General features: G+C 37.0%; 1 protein-coding gene across 1 annotated transcript in view; it reads right to left on the bottom strand.

Annotated features, from left to right (window-relative positions):
• Window positions 1–17,957, bottom strand: part of CCDC73 (coiled-coil domain containing 73) — a 154,448-nt gene that overhangs the window by 49,823 nt on the left and 86,668 nt on the right. The window contains exons 8-11 of the mRNA XM_043548532.1: window positions 16,815–16,950; window positions 13,633–13,712; window positions 5,350–5,478; window positions 4,929–4,988 (exon numbers count right to left, since the gene is read on the bottom strand). Of these exons, the coding sequence (XP_043404467.1) occupies window positions 4,929–4,988; window positions 5,350–5,478; window positions 13,633–13,712; window positions 16,815–16,950 (405 nt within the window). The remainder of the gene's footprint in view (window positions 1–4,928; window positions 4,989–5,349; window positions 5,479–13,632; window positions 13,713–16,814; window positions 16,951–17,957) is intronic.

Raw genomic sequence — 17,957 nt, 5'->3', positions numbered from 1 at the left:
ACCCAGGCTACAGCCTGAACATCTACACTATAGTTAAACAAGATGAAACCACCAAATTAATTTCTTTTTGTGACAAAATTTTGAGCCCAGATCTCCATAGGTGAAAATCCAGTACACTAACCCAGTACACTCCTGAAGGGCTCCTATTATACTACAATCCTAGAGTCTTAAAATTTCTCCTGTCCTGCAGAGAGAGATTGTCTTTTTAAGAAGAACTCAGTGTTATTGAATGGAATACACTCTAAACGGCAGGAAATGCTCTCCAGGACAGATGGAATTTAAAGACTGCAGGACTGTATCTTCTGAAGGATGTCTGCATCTCAAGAAAAATAAGATCTGAAAAAGAGAACCACTCAAATAACGGGTTGATTAAGGTGTAAATCTGGGATCTGGAAGGATGTGGAAAAATTGGAAAGAGTCCAGTGGAGGGCAACAAAAATGATTAGGGGACTGGAACACATGAGTTATGAGGAGAGGCTGAGGGAGCTGGGGATGTTTAGTATACGGAAGAGAAGAATAAGGGGGGGATTTGATAGCTGCTTTCAACTACCTGAAAGGGGGTTCCAAAGAGGATGGCTCTAGACTGTTCTCAGTGGTAGCAGATGACAGAACAAGGAGTAATGGTCTCAAGTTGCAGTGGGGGAGATTTAGGTTGGATATTAGGAAAAACTTTTTCACTAGGAGGGGGGTGAAACACTGGAATGCGTTACCTAGGGAGGTGGTGGAATCTCCTTCCTTAGAAGTTTTTAAGGTCAGGCTTGACAAAGCCCTGGCTGGGATGATTTAATTGGGGATTGGTCCTACTTTGAGCAGGGGGTTGGACTAGATGACCTCCTGAGGTCCCTTCCAACCCTGATATTCTATGATCACCCTGAAGAATGCAGACTGATTTTAAAAAGGCCACGGTATCTTCATAAAACACATAAAATGGTGACTCTGTTGACAAAGCCTGCTAGCTAACTGAGAAAGCTGATGTGATGGAGAAAATAAAAGCCACTTTACATAAAACAATACGTAAGACACATTTCTGAAGGTCCCAAGATAGAGAGAATGACCTAAACAAGCAATATATATATATACACACACAAATCCCTACAGAACATGCTCCTAAACACTAATCCAGTAGCTACTAGTAAATGATTTGCACAGATGCAATATGTGACATAACTGATTTTGGGATAGAAAATATTCTTAAATGTTGAATGGAATTGAAAAAGACCAAACTCATACATTAATTTATCTCCAAATGGAAAGTTTTCTGACTTTCATATGCTGTAGGTAGTCTCTTTTTCCAGGCAAAATCAGGTAACTAAATGTTTAAGTACTAGCATCTGTACACATAAAATTAGAGACCAGGTGGAGGTCTGAAAGAAAATCAGATCCTACACTACTTTAAAAAAAAAAAAGTTCTCTCTATTTGTAAATATAATACCTAGCTCTTACACAGAATTTTTCATCAATGGTTCTCAAAGTTCTTTACAAAGGAAGGTCAATATCATCTCCATTTTATAGATGGGGGAAAGTGAGGCACAGAGAGGTGACGTGAGTTACCCAAAGTCACCCAGCAGGCCAGTGGAAGAGTCAGGAGAAGAACCCAGGGCTCCTTAGTCCAGTGCAGTGCTCTGTCAATTAGGCAACACTACCTTTCCACTTATACATAGTATAGTTTGTCATACAATCTAGATAATGCTTAATGGCTCATCCAATGCTGACTGAAGTCAGCTCTGTATATATGAATACAATGAACAGGATTTCTAACACAAGTTCCTGGAGAAAGTGTGAAGTAAAACTATATATCTCATCCTGTGATCAAGAAAGATTTCTCCTACTCTTGAGATCTGTTCCAAAATAAGCAAAAACTAAACAAACAAAATAGCAATTCAAAACATAAGTAGCAAAAAGCAAAAACTGAAAATATTTTAACATTCCATAACAAGTGGGCACTGTCAAACATAAGAATGGCCATACGGGGTCAGACCAATGGTCCACCTTGCCAAGGATCCAGTCTTCCAACACTGGCCGGGTGCCACATGCTTCAGAGGGAGTGACTAGAACAGGGCAATTTATTGAGTGATTCACCCTCTGTCAGCTAGGCCCAGCTTCTAATGGTCAGAGGTTTAGAGACACCCAGAGCATCCCTGACCATCAAGGCTACCAGCCATCAATGGACCTAGTCATGAACTGATCTAACTCTTTTTTATAAAACCAGTTATACTTTCAGCCTTCACAACATCCCCTGGCAGAAGTAGTACTTCCTTATTTGTTTAAAACCTACTGCCTAGTGATTTACTTGTGTGATGCCTGGTTCATGTGTTATGTGAAAAAGTAAATAACACTTTATTTACTTGCTCTACAGCATTCATGATTTCTAGACATCTATCATATTCCCCTTGTTTTTCTCTTCTCCAAGCTGAATAGACCCAGTCTTTTTAATCTCTCCTCGTATGGAAGTTGTTCCATACCCATAATCATTTTTGTTGCCCTTCTTTGTCCCCTTTGCACATCTAATATATCTTTTTTGACATGGGGCAACCAGAACTGCATGCAGTATTCCAGGTGTGGACATACCATTATTTATATAGTGTCATTATGATATTTTCTGTCTTCTTATCCCTCCCTTTCCTAATGGTTCCTAACATTCTCTTAGCTTTTCTGTCTGCTGCTGCACATTGAACACATGTTTTCAGAGAACTATTCACAATGAATCCAAGATCTCATTCTTGAGTGGTAACAGCCAATTTAGATTACATCATTTTGTATGTATATTTGGGATTATGTTTTTCAAGGTGTATTACCAACATTGAATTTCATCTGTCATTTTGTTGCCTGGTCATCCAGTTTTGTGAGATCTCTTTGTAACTCTTCACAGTCTGCTTTGGATCTACTATGAGTAGGTTAGTAACATAAGCAAACTTTGCCACCTCACTGTTTACACCTGTTTCCAGATCATTTATGAATATGTTGAACAGCAATGGTCCCAGTACATATCCTTGAAGGTCTCTGCTATTTATCTCTCTCCACTGTGAAAACTGACCATTTATTCTTACTCTGTTTCCTGTCTTTAAACCAGTTACTGATCCATAAGAGGACCTTCCCTCTTATCCCATGACTGCTTACTTTGCTTAAGAGCCTTTGGTGAAGGACTTAGTCAAAGGCTTACTGAAAGTCCAAGTACACTATATGCACTAGATCATGTTTCTTGTCCACATGTTTGTTGACCCCCCTCACAGAGTTCTAATAGGTTGATGAGGCATGATTTCCTTTCACAACACGTTGACTCTTCCCCAGCTTATCATGTCCATCTAAGTGTCTGATAATTCTTTCTTTACTATAGTTTCAACCAATTTGCCTGGTACTGAAGTTGGGCTTACCAGTTTGTAATTGCCAGGTTCACCTCTAGAACCTTTAAAAAAAAATCAGTGTCAAATTAGCTATTTTCCAGTCTACTGGTACAGAGGCTGACTTAAGTAACTGGTTATATGCCACAGTTAGTAGTTCTGCAATTTCATATGAGAGTTCCTTCAGAACTCCTAGGTTAATACCATCTGGTCCTGGTTACTTATTACTGATTAATTCCTCAATTTGTTCCAAAACCTCCTCTAATGACACCTCACTCTGGGAGAGTTCCTCAGATCTGTTACCTAAAAAGAATGGCTCAGATGTGGGAATCTCCCTCACATCATCTGCATATAGACTGATGCACAGAATTCATTTAACTTCTCTGCAATGGCCTCGTCTTCTTTGAGTGCTCATTTAGCATGTTGATCATCCAGTGGTGCCACTGAGTTTGACAGGCTTCCTGCTTTTCATGTTCTTGCAAAAAAATTTGTTGTTAGTTTGTCTTTTGCTAGGTGCTCTTCAAATCTTTTTTGCCCTGCCTAATTACAGTTTTGCTCTTGGCTCACCAGAGTTGATTTTTATTTATCAGAGTAGGATTTGACTTCCGTTTTTTAAAAAGATGTCTTTTTGTCTCTACCTGCTTCTTTTATGAGTTTTTAGCCATAGTGGCTTTTTTGGATTGGAGGCAGGAGGCTCTTAGTGGATTTATTTTTTTAAATGGGAATACTTGACCATACTCCCAAATGATACAAACATACGCATACACCAGATTGAAAGCATCACTCTATGGTGTATTTTTAGCACAACTTAGGGCTCTGAGAGTCATTAAGTTAAACTCTAATAAGCATCCATTACCTACGTTTTCTAGTTCTACTGTCAAGCATTCTTCAAAAACAAAGTCAAAATACAGTCTTCTGAAACTGTGATGGTACTGCTAGATCACCCTTTAATGGGTAAAGTGGTCAGTATTCTGTTCTTTCCCCTCCCTGAGAACAAGTACATCACTTCTTTGACATGCCTGGTATTAATGACCTATGGGGAGGGAGTCTTTTATGACCTAAGAAAAGATCACTTTTACATGAGATATCCTGCAAAGCAGTGCAGTACACTGCTATTACAGTTAGTGTGTGTTTGAGTAGTTTATTTGGATGCTTGACACATGATCCCAGTTTTCACTGGATGGACTACTAGTGAAATGCAAGTAACTTGTTGGGTACCAGTGTGCAGAAAGAGGGAACAAGTATTCTACAACCCTCACTGCATATCTTTATTGAATACATATGTAGAAGATTATTTTCATTGGCATGCCAGGTTTCTCTTGACTGAAAGTTAAATAAATAAATGAAGACTTGGAAATATAATGTGGAAAACAAAATTAATAAAAGAATTTTTGTCCTATTAATTGATTTGATATAAAAACAGTAAGATCCTGTTTTTATTATTAAAATCAACATTAAATTACTTCTGAAAAGTAAAATGCTGAACACTTAATTTTAAGAGTTTAGCACATATTTCTTAAATAGCCAAATATTTTAGATCACAAGTATTATTAATCAACTTTAAACAGCAAATTTGCATTAACCACTCACCTGTTTCTCTTCTTTAATGTGTGCATTTTCTTCACTGAGCTTTTTATTAATCTCTGTTTCCTTAACAAAATATAAAATGAACACTAAGTAATGTATGAAAATATTATGCAACAATCTAATATTAATAATATTTTTAAATAAAATTACATTAAACTGATTTTTCATCCTTATCTAGAGCTATTTAATTAATTTAGTGCTTGAAAGAAATTTGATCTTATAAATAATAAAATATCTTACATTTATAATTTAGTTAGTTTCCTAGAAAATACAGTATTTAAAATCAAATAATTGTCACTAAATATATTCAGTTCACAAAACTGTATAGCAACATGTATGCATCACTTGGAAATCATTACAGTTGTGTTCTTTAAATGAGCAATAGGAAACATTAGCCAACAAATGTTAAGAGCTTCTTGAATACCATTCTGATTTTTTGTTGTAATTCTTGTAACTGCTGTTCCTTTGCTATAAGATTGATGTTTTCTTCTCCCACCCTGTACTGACATGTGACCTTGGACCTTATCAAGTCTGTAGTTACTTTCTTCAGTTCCTTAACACAGGAAACATGCATAAATAGTTCATCCAGTATCAGCATTGCAATTCAAAACAGACAAATCTTTAGACTACCCTGACTCGTGCCCTTTCTTTAAAAAAGTACAGAAACACCAAAATAAATGAAATTAAGTAATATACATTAAATAAATAGTAATGATTGTTTATGTTTTAACTATCAGTGAAAAAAAAAAAAGAAAGCATCAAGTCATCTACCACGAGGGGTTGTATAAATATTGCTACTGCCTCTCCCTATTACAAAAGTACTAGAGTTACATTATAGTTGATATTGGTAGGGAACGCCTATGCCGAGCCATACAACAGGAGTAAAGTACCCATTAGTACACCAATGACAACTTCTGGGTACTCCTGGGAAATAGCAGAAAAAAAAGGAAGAGCAGTGGATATCTGGCAAAAACAGGAACTGACCATAAATTTTTGGGATCTTTGCTTTCTCTGTAACATTAATTACTTAATCTCAAGAGAACACTAAATTAATTTAATATTAGAAACCTTTACAACATGATTTTCCATTTAAAATATGCCTTTGATTTTACAGCCTTTATAATCTTTTAAATATCCTGCACTTTTTAAAAAAAACATCATCTGTTTTCTAACTAGTTTATCCAAAGCGGCTAGTGCAGCAAATAAACAGCAAATGCTTTGATCTCATTAAATTACAACTTATAGTTCCTGGACTCATAAATATTATGCCCTTTTCTCCCCCACCCTCCCTTTCTGGTGCAAGGTAGTCTGTTTAATATCGCTCTCTCCTTGAGCGCTCTGACGTTTACTCAGACAAACTGCAGAGGTTATGAATGCTGTTCACAGATAGTATCAAGAATTCTTCATGATGCCATAGTTGTGAACCAAGCATTCAGAATGGTAATAGTTTTATCTAGCAACTATGTTTGGTCTGTTTAACTTTTCTCTACAAAACTGGAATTCCATCTTATCACAGAAACAATGGTTTAACTGTTCTGGACAAAATCATATACCAGTGCAAAAGAAAAAATGAAGATTATCTTGCATGTAAAATTCATGAAAATAGAGTTATATGAAAGAATATGTCTATAGCTACTACTTTCAATTAATTCATTTTTGATTATCTTTAATACTCTGTAGTCATAAGTGAACTTACAGTGCTCTTACATAGACAAAGTATAATTGTTTGTTTAATTTGAAGACAGGAAAGAGAATAGTATTACTTTAGAAATGTGATATTTTATAATCTGAAAATCCGATTAGGAAATTTTCAGTTTTTTCATAGAAAAATTAGATAATACTCATTATGTTCATTTTTACTGAAAGGGTCTATACAACAAGTAACAAAACATATTTTCAGAATTAAATGTAAGAGGGTGTGAGAGGTTTGACGTTGAGGAAGTGAGTATTATGCCAATTTTTTGAATGCACTATCTGTATAGGAGACAGTTATTAGATTTGTGTACTATAAAGCCCAATGGATAAGCAAGTTCAAATACTGTCTATGGCTCTGATACCGCATGCTTTCTAAAACTCAGGATTTACTGCCATGCACAAGAAAAATCCTACAAAGTAGTCAGTTTGGTCCTTACTTCATATCTTGCACTGTAAAAACAAAAAAGAAATCTATTATGCACATTTATATTGTGGCCATGGAGGTTAAGTAGAGGAGTGGGAGGTCTACCTGAGGAAGATATATATTTATTTTCTTTTGTACCAATACCGCAAATCTGGTATATCTGATCATGTAGATAGAGAAAATACTAATAGATCTAGAGACAAACCCACTCACCAATGGCAAGTAGAGAACTTTCTGTGGTGAGTGCAGGGGCCTAGGCCATCACTTTATGAAGAATTTTAAGTTTTGAAATAAAAATAATTACGTTTGTAGCCTTTATGGCTTCAAAGGTAATGTTCCAAATATGAACCAAATGTAAACAGATGCAGTGTTTTCATCCAAACAATCAGTTGTAAGCACCAGAGAATTATAGGTTGTAAGAAATAGCCAGCATGGGTTTATCAAGAATAAATCAGACCAAACCAACCCAATTTTCTTTTTGGACAGGCTTTCTGGCCTAGTAGATGAGGAGAAGCAGTAGATGTGATATATCTTGATTTTATTAAGGCTTTTCACACAGTACACAACTGATTGAAAGACCATACTTAAAGAGTAGTTATCAAAGGTTTATTGTCAAATTGGGATGGTGTATCTAGTGGGGTCCTGCAGGAGTCCGTCCTGGGTCCAGGTCTATTCAATATTTTCATTAATGACTTGGATAATGGAGTGCAGAGTATGCTTATAAAACGTGCAGATGACACCAAGCTGGGAGAGGTTACAAGCACTTTGGGGAACAGGATTAGCATTCAAAACAACCTTGACAAATTGGAGAATTGGTCTGAAATCAACAAGATGAAATTCAATAAAGACTAGTGCAAAGTACTACCACTTAGGAAGGAAAAATCAAACACCCAGCTACAAAATGGGAAATAACTGGCTAGGTGGTAGTAGATCTGGGTGTTATAATGGATCACAATTGAATGTGAATCAGCAGTGTGAAGCAGTTGTGAAAAAGGCTAATATTCTGGGGTGTATTACTAGGAATGTTGTATGTTAGACATGGGTGGCAAGTGTCCTTCTCTACTCATTACTGCTGAGCCATCAGCTGGAGAACTGTGTCCAAATCTGGGTGCTGCACTTTAAGGAAAAGATGTAAATAAATTGAAGACAGTCCAGAAAAGAGCAAACAAAAATGATAAGTTTAAATAAAACCCTCAGTATGAAGAAAGGTTAAATGAACTTGGCATGTTTAGTCTTGAGAAAAGAAGACTGAGGGAGAACCTGAGGACAGTCTTCGAATATATTAACGACTATTATAAAGAGGACAATGATCAATTGTTTTCCATGTCTACTAAAGTAGGACAAGAAGTAATTGGCTTAATCTGCAGCAAGGAAGATTTAGGTTAAATATTAGGAAAAATTTTCTAACTATAAGAGTAGTTAAGTAAGGCTTCCAAAGGAGGTTGTGGAATCCTCATGAATGGAGATTTTTAAGCACAGGCTAAACAAACACCTGTCAGGAATGGTCTCAGTTTATTTGGTCCTGCTTCAGTACAGGAGGCTGGACTGACATCTCAAAGTCTCTTCCAGCCCTACATTTCTATGATTCCTAAGTCTACTGTATCTGAGCTCTAGTGTTTCAGCTCTTTCTTCTAACTTTCGTAGAGGTTTCTACCATAACAAGAAACTGGTCGGTTTCAGGGCTGCTATTCAGAACCCTGTAACCAAAGTGAACCTGACAATGAATTATGTCAGTTTCATTCTATTGCTGCATGGGAAAGCTAAGAGATGCAGCTGAGGTACTGGACCCTTTGAACTGGCTGGTGGCCCTCTCCCCAATCTTTTGTGTTGTTCTCTCTCCACTATCTTCTGTGGTGAATTCCTCAAGCCTTGTTCAGTATAATTTTTAAGGGTTTGTTTCTTTCAACTGTTATCTTTGCCAAGTTTCAATTTAAGCATTTCATAAATAATCATTACCAAATACTTGAAATGAAACCTGCCAAATGTAATAGCTAAAACCAAATATCCTAAAATACAAAATATTGAGAATGAAACCTATGCCACAGTCCTGTTAAGACAAGCCTGCAATTGAAAGGAGTTCAGGTCAGGAGAAGGCTATATCCTCCCACAAGTAGTAGAATGAGTCATTTTAAGAGAATCACAATGTCCCAAGGCCAGTTCTAAAAATTTTGGTAATCAAACAAACATACATAGTCTGTCTAAAAACCAATTAGATACACTTTGCTTGGGGCACATACACTTGCGCCAATCTAACTTAGGAGCCACCACAGTTGCATATTGGACAGCTCCAATCTAATGTCCTGGATCTGTATGTGCCATTCTCTTAATCTTGGAGATGTAACTTACTTTTACGGCTACAAGTACAAGGTAAATTATATTCTCCAGCTTCAGACTCCTATCAGTAGCAACCCTGTGAGAGCAATTACTCCTGATCTGGGGCTAAACTTCCTAATGGCTGTGAAAATGGCTGACAGCCCACTGAGAGTAGAGCACACAGAGTAGTAAATTTATTCCTGCTCCAGCACTGAGGCTGGTTCAGGGACTAAGGGGGATGGACAACTTGTATCCCTCAGATCCTGGAGCCGTCACAGGCAAGATCAGCCCAATGCTAGTTAGGTCAGCTATGTGAGTTGTACCCTGGATGTAAGGACCCTTTTGGGCCTTGTAGCTATTGGTAATAGCCAGGGTGCAGGATACATCCCTTCTTGATCCCAGCTTGTTCCAAACATGCTTTACTGTGATGGGGGTTCCCGCCTGCTTTGTGTTTTCTGCAGATGCACCCTACACTACAGTGGAGCTATTCTACAAAGGGGTTCACTTTGTGGTCACTTTGCACTGGCTAGGCTGGCACAAACTGACCATGAGCAAAATGAATCAGGCCCAGAACATTTATGATTTAGTCCTGACACCTCTCCCTTTTCACATGACCCATATTTCCAGCCTGTAGTCAGAACTGAGAAGCCCCCTACACAGTTGTAAAGCAGCAATGCAGTGTAAACCACTGTATAACCTGTTTGCTCACCAGAAATGGTGCACAAGCAATCAAGCTGCTAAATGGCAGAGCCGATCAAAAATTGGATATAATTTTTGCAACATTTTTATTGAAAATTCTTTTTTTTTACTGAATTTCAACATTTTGATGAAATGTCAAAATTAGAAATTGTGATGAATTCTCCAAAATTGTCTAGAAACGTAACAAATTATCAAGAAAACGGCCTCTTAAAGGTTTGGATAAAAAGCAGCAAACACAGAATAACTTACTGAGTTTTTTGGGATCAGGGAGGTTTTTAAAAAAGTAACAAAATATCTCACGCATGAATTTCAGTATATTTTTCTCAGAACAGCAATTTCTTATATACACAGCTTTGACACACCACATTCTATGACTACTGTGAATTTTCCAAATCCTTTTTATTTAGGAACTCAGCTTACTCTCAATTATTTTATATGATGTTTTCTACTTGTAAAACTGTTTAAAAAATGGGTAAACATCCTGCCTGTATTGTGACATATGGCACTTCCATCACTATATGCAAGAAGGTGATGAGGCTCCTGCTTGAACAACAACAGGCAGGGGGTTAACTCGCAGTGTAGTTCTCTCACCAGTGTTAAATGTGGAGGAAGCATTTGAAGAGTGAAGGTCCAATTAGACGTTTACAAAAAAACCAAGATACTTTATAAAAACATGTCATGGTAGTCAAAGGAGGAAAGGAGACTTTTTCTTTTTTTTTTGCTTATATAAAAATATTTTCTTTTAATTTATACCCCTAAAGCTCAAGAATAAATCCTGGAGGAAAAAAATCTCAGTGAAAGATTGTGTTGCTGGATGCAGTGTACAATTTTCTTCCCCTCACATATTAAAAAGTCCTAATAATTATTTCATAAAATTGTTCTGGGTTTTTCCTTTAACCAAAATAACTAATCCAATTTACTATTACGTTCACACATTTCTGGAATTTTGAGGTTTATCATGAAGCCTCAATCTGGACGTAGTGCAGGATCAGACCCCAGTTCCAGTGTATGCCTCTCAGTTATGCAAAAGCCAGTTTTCATGGACTCCATAGAATTTTTGATCCTGCCTGAGGATGTGAACCATTCTACATAGACTAAAATTCATTTCTCAAAGATTAAGACTTCTGTGGTCAAAATGCACCACATAGTTATATTTGTTCTGAAGAGGAACACACTGTTGAGATTAACCATTTTAAAACAAATCCCCCATTTTAGTTTTGTTTTTCAAAACCATTTACTTTTGGGGAGTGGATTTTTGGTGTAATGCTATTATCATTTGAATAACGGATTTGGACTAAAGCCTTTTCTAAAAGCTATAAAACCTCTTCATAATTTGCACACCCTTTTGAGTAATTTCACAATGTTGTGCTTTATCATTAAGTTTCTAAGTATGATTTTAACAATAGACATAGCTCTGACCTTTTGGATCAAACAGTCATTTTGGAACTTGGTATTTTTGAATACTCAAGGTGTGCCTTATACTCTAGTATGCAACTAAAAATAAATTAGATTTAATTAGTGATTTATCTTTGCTGTTATTAAAACTGTGAGCACAAAATAAATGTCTGCAATAGGCAACAAGCTTGAGATTGAAAGAAACAGATGAAAAAGGGTCTTAATTAATTAAACTGTCTATCTCAGGGTATAATTGATTTCTGGACCATATTTTTAAAGGCATCATACCCCAATGAACCTCAACAATGAGAAGCTGTGTGTTCTATTAAAAACTGAAAAACAATACTAGGTGCAGGTAGAATTTTAAAGCATTGCTGTACTCATCAACCTCACTTTTCAGAAATGCAAGAGTCACAGTGAGTAAATGTCCAATTTTGATCAGCTTAAAACAAACTTAAATGGTAACTGAATCCCTCTCCAAACAACTAATTTTCCCTATTGCAAGTAGTAGTCTCAAGACTCCTGAACAGGTAGTTTCATGTAGCAACAGCGGGAGCAGGACCACAAAGTCATCTGTCTGAAGATATCAGTGCAACAGAAACCCAAAGGAGATTGGGAGTGGAGCAGTGAACTGGTTCTCTTCCAAGCTTTCTGGGAGCCTGATGATCAAGGGGAAAACATTGTTGGACCTCCCTTCAAATAAATGGAAGTGGGGAGGAGGAGGCAAGAATAAGGAGGCATTATGGACAGAGATGAAATTATCTGACCATTGCAGGGGTTGCCTTTGCTTTTCTCCTGTCTCCCTTTAATTGGCTGCTAGAAGCGAAGAGAGAACTGCCCCTCCTGACACACACATTGACCCTTTTAGCTTGCCTCACTCACCTGCTTAGGAGAAAGGGAAAATCCAAAGAGATGTCCGGCAACTACTATAGTTCTGCATGTGTGAGGGACAGGAGGGAGCTCAGTGGCGGGGTAGCCTCACTGTCCACACGTCTTGTGCCCCCCATTCACCATGGTTACACTTGTCCAAAAGCTCTCCATTTATTTTAGTGATGCTGCAATGTTTTTTTTTCTCCCAGGCTACCAGACTTCTTTTATAGGCATAGGTGCTCTTTTGCCCATTCCCCATATGCCAGGGGTTCTCAACCTTTTTCTTTCTGAGACCCCACCAACATGCTATAAAAACTCCATGGCCCACTTGTTCCCAAGAACTGGTTTTCTGCATATAAAAGCCAGGGCCAGCATAAGCAGGGCAATTGCCTGGGGCTCCAGTGACGCTACATTGCTCAGGCTTCAGCTGCAGCCCTAGGGGTTTCAGTCCCTTGCGGTGGGGCTTCAGCTCTCTACCCTAGGTCCAGCAAGTCTAATGCTGGCCCTGCTTGGTGGACCCCCTGAAATCTGCTCACGGCCCCCGCAGGGAGTCCCAGACTCCAGAGCAAGAACCACTGCCATATTCTATCTCAATGGTTTTCAACTGGGAAGGGAGGCCACAGAGTATGTCTAAGGGGTCTCCAAAAGACTGTTGTTACCACAGAACAGTGGCTTTCGAAGTGGGATTTGCAGACTATGTAAGATTTCCATTTGAAACTTTTAGGGGTCCAAGAATGAAAAAAGGTTAAAAATCACTGTTTTATCTCCTTCTGGCTACTCTGAAAAGTACCATCTATTGCTTCTCTCTATGGGGTGGGAGAAGCAATGGCAACAGACCAAAGGAGAAAGCCATCCTACCAGTTATTGGCAAGGAAGAAATTGGGATGAGTGAAGATCAATGACAGTTCCTATGTGCCAGGAACTCCTCAAAGCTGCCCAGCATTCGATGAGCTTTCCTCCCACATATTTTTTACACAGGAAGGGGAGCATATATTATTAACATAATACCTACCTTTTATATAGTGCTTTTCATCCACAGATTTCAAAGCACTTTATAAAGGAGGTCAGTAGCATTATCCCCATTTTACAGATGGGGAACTGAGACACAGAGAGGGATGTGACTGCACAAGGTGACCCAGCAAAGCAGTGACAGAGCCAGGAACTGAACCCAGGTATCCTGAGAGCCAATCCTAGCCACTTAGCCATTATGAAGAATAGCGCTACAATTTGTATGTTATTATTCTTACTACTTCTACTGAAGCTCCTCAAAGAAACCCAACTAAACATATGAAAAATACATACTGAACTTACCTCCCTTAGATTATCTATTTCAGACTCTTGTCTTTTATTCACTGATGCCAGTTTCTTATTAAGTTGTAGTGCTTCCAGCACTTCAATGAAAAAGAAACCAAAAACATCCTCAAAACATGCCTTTAATTAAAATTTCATGTGGTTATATACACTGTAATATATACATAACTTCATTAACAAACTCTGTGAAAAAAGAGATAAGGTTGCAAGTGTCTCAATTATTTAGTTTTACTGTAGTAATGCCTAAAATACTCAGTTAGGATTAGGCTGATTTATATTATCCTGGTACAGCTCAAACCTTTAGGTTTTTACAGAGGGGTAGAATTTTTGTAAGAAAAGTGTAATATAATTGTGGGTATTAGCTGGATTTTAATTAATTTTCAACCTTAACATTTTAACCAAATGATGATGTTTGTGCTTTTCTGTTACTTTTTATTATCATCAAAAGTTTAAATCAGATTATCTATAAGGTGAGGAAGCAGGCTCTACAGAATTTATGAGACCCATCAAAATGCGGCTTCCCTTCCACAGAGTTTAGCAAATCCATAGGATCTGTAGGGGCAATTATACCTAGATGGAATATGGAGGTAATGGACAGTAGAAAGGCAATAGAGGAGACATAAAATCTACTTTTATCTACATTGAAAACTTTGAGTGAAATCCTGGCCCTATTGAGGTCAATGAAAGTTTTGCCATTGACTTCAATGGAGCCAGAATTTCACTCTAAAAGAGTTTAAAATACTACATCTAGAAAACTGTACATGTTCCCCAGTCTCTGTATTTCTTAGTCTCCTCTATCCCTATCCATTCACCTTGATCTCCTGTACTTTCTCTTCATCCCTTATTCCATGCTCTTCCTTTCGTGCGCCCTCTTTTTACCTCTTCAAAACCTCCCATTCCAAAATTGGGTAGCACAGGTCTACGCCATCCAGTTCCTACTCCTTTTTAATCCCCCCCGCACCCCGCTCAGGCATTTACAGCTTGTCAATTTCAGGTGGAATATTTGAAAGTTGGGTTTATAATGTGATCAGGCTTATAATAGCCTCAGTAACAGTATTATGAGAAAGATTTTCAAATTAAATATGTGCATTACAAAATGTAACACACTTCTTAAAATGTCCCAAGACAACTTTCCAATACATAAAATATCATAGGTGAAATTCTGTCCAACTGAAGTCTATGACAAAACTCCCACTGACTTCAGTGGAGCCAGGATTTCACCTTCATGGTTTTAAAGCCTGGTAGATTGAAACAAATAATAACAATAAATAAAGCCAGAGTTAAAAGTGCTGGATCCCATTAGAAAGAGGGGCATCTCTACTATACAACTACATGAAGCACCAATTTTTAACTTCAACATTTTCAAAGTCTACAAATTGTTTTCATAAACACTATTTTTAATCCCAGGAAAACAGTAGGTTAGAAATTAGAGGTTTATTTAATGTATTGATTCCTGTGACTTTTCCATTCACTGTAGATTCATATTCAGAATTTACAAGTGATCTACATGCTTAATATGGCTGTTACATACCACAGTATAAAATTAATTTGTCTTCAGTAAGAGATACACTGTAGTTACTATGGTGAATAGCTCATGTTCTTGTTGAACAGAAGCACTTATATTGCTGTTATATTTAATCTTTTCCAGCGGTTTACTTTGCAAATACTTTGCATAATAAAATATATTTATACATATTCCAAATTATGTAAATACACAAAGCTAATCTTATTTTTCCATAAAAATCACAAAAAAACATTTTCTGCATAGGACAAAGAGTAAACAGGACTTTTCCATGATAAATAAAAAGAAAGAACAGCAATATTTTCTTTTGTTTTATATATTAAGCACAACTGTATTTCAAAAGACATGAGCATGAGGAATAACTCCAGCCACTAAAATACCAAGAATATTCACCGAACAGACCATTAATTTACTCTTATCTAAATATAAAAAGCTAGTTAGTTTAAGGTTTTGAAAAATTATTTAACCTCACTTAGACAAGCCTTTTTTGACATATAATGCTTGGATTTTTTCCTTTCTTTTTTACAACTAATATTTATTTATATTCCATATGTGTATATACATATACAGACGGAATGTTCAAAGATCTGTGCACATGTTTGCATGCAGCCAAAAAGGATGTACAAAACACTAAATATACACATGCAAGTCAGGGTTGTGTCCATGAAAAGGTGTGGTCACATATAAATTCATGACTTATATGCATATAACAGGGGGGTTTTTTTCTACACAAGATCTGTGGGTGCAAAATTGCACAAACTTTTAAATATTTGCGCTATAGGTTTTAATTTTGGTATTATTTTATGGAAGAAAAACATATTTGGTGCAAAACTTATGCATAAGTAAGCACACATAAATACTTGGTGCAATTTTGTCATATACCAACAGATTCACAAATAGTTTTGTAGAATTTAAGCACAGATATGGGAATGAGTGTTTGGTACAGACTTGTTATACTTGAGTATCTATTTATGCAGTATTTAAAAAGAGAGAGTGCTAGATGATGTTGTTCATCTAGTTCTATTTATTTTTCCTGTTTTATTATTTTCTATTTCTGTACAGTTGACAACATATTTAATTTAAAACATGAATCAGAGTTGGAGAATGTCAATTGAGATTGTTGATGGCTGGAAGGTGGCAGCAAACCCCTCATCCCCTCAAGGAGGGAAAAAAGTAGTCTGGCTTCCCAATTATTCTAAGGGCTAGATTCTGTGAGGTGCTGATGAGGTTTCCTGAAAGGTGCTGAATGGCTTCAACTCTCAGGGTGAAATCTTTACCCCATTGAAGTCAAAGGCAAAACCCTCACTGATTCCAGTGGAGCCCGGATTTCACCCTCAGTGATGTCAATCACAGGTAAGGGCACTCAGCACTCTGCAAGATACCTTTCAGCTCTTTGTAGAACTGAGGTCTATGATCTTTGCTCACTGGGATACAGGAAGCACCCATGAAACAGATAACTAGAGGCAGTGGACCTAGGTATAGGGTTAAGAAATTCTTCTCCCTCCTTTCCATCACAGAAACTCATCAGTTCCACCTAGGCATCGTCCTCTAATGCCATGGAGAAGACAGGATTAACCTCTAAAATGTTAAAACACTCATTGAAGAAGGAAAAAACACTACAAAAATAACTACTGTAGGACTACATTTAAGAAAGATTTACCATTCTGCTCTAATTTCTCATGAGCCCCTTTTATCATTCCAAATTGACATGTGATAGTAGCATAGCATTTCTCAACTTCATTCAGTTTCTTATGATGTTCCTCCTTTGCTATTATGTGCAATTGTAGCTTTTGATCCTGTTGGAAACAGGAATCAAGTATCAGTTTAATGAGCAATTCTAGCAATTATAAATGTGCTGGCCAAACTTTCAACTATTATCAGACAGATAAATCAAAGCATCATACTCAACCAACAATATTTTGAATTAAATGGAACTGCAAAGAGATTTAAAGAAGAACAGTATATTTTAATTATCTAAATAAAATAATTTCAATGTATTATTTGCTAAAAACAAAAGCTCACCATTTACTACTAAACAGTAGCTAGGGATTTTAAAAGTTTCTGTATTCTAAAGGAGCATCTAAAATGTAAGTCACCTCTCAAAAACAAAAGTTAGGCTCAAACAGGTTAAAAATATTGGAACACAAATGCAAATCAGTATCAGATTCATGGACAATTATGGAATAAGTCATTCATAGGGGAAGTTTCTTCCTAACCACTGCCAATCAATGGTTGTTTTATGCCCTGAAATATGAGGGCAAATATTATATCCCTTTTATTGAACCAACTTCTGTTTGTGAACAAGACAAGCTTTCGAGCTATACAGAGCTCTTCTTCAGGTCTGGGAAAAGTACTCAGCATTTCACAGATAAATACAAGGTGGAAAAGACTGTTTGCATGCTCAAATAAACTGGTTAGTCTCTAAGGTGCCACAAGTACTCCTTTTCTTTTTATAAATAGTTAACACACTGAATGTAAGCTTCACAACTTTGCTAGCTGCTAAAAATCATGGTGTAAAGAAACTGTATTTATGGCTTTTTACAACATTTGTAACCCACTGGCCCCCCTCTTTTTTAGACCTATGACTGCAGAGGTGTTAACAGCCCATTTCACCTTGAAAGGACTCTTATAACACGTGTTAACTACTTATGCTAAACAATCTGTTCCACCTTGTAATTAGCTGTGACACTGAGTACCTTTGCTAGAGCTGAAGAGCTCTAAGTAGCTCAAAAGCTTTACTCTTTTACCAACAGAAGTTGGTCCAATAAAAGATATTACCTCACCCACCTTGCCTTTCTAATAT

This window comes from Chelonia mydas, chromosome 6, assembly GCF_015237465.2.
Source record: "Chelonia mydas isolate rCheMyd1 chromosome 6, rCheMyd1.pri.v2, whole genome shotgun sequence".
Classification (NCBI taxonomy): domain Eukaryota; kingdom Metazoa; phylum Chordata; order Testudines; family Cheloniidae; genus Chelonia; species Chelonia mydas.
The sequence above is the reverse complement of the archived record's forward strand: the minus strand, read 5'-3'. Positions and strand labels throughout refer to the sequence as shown.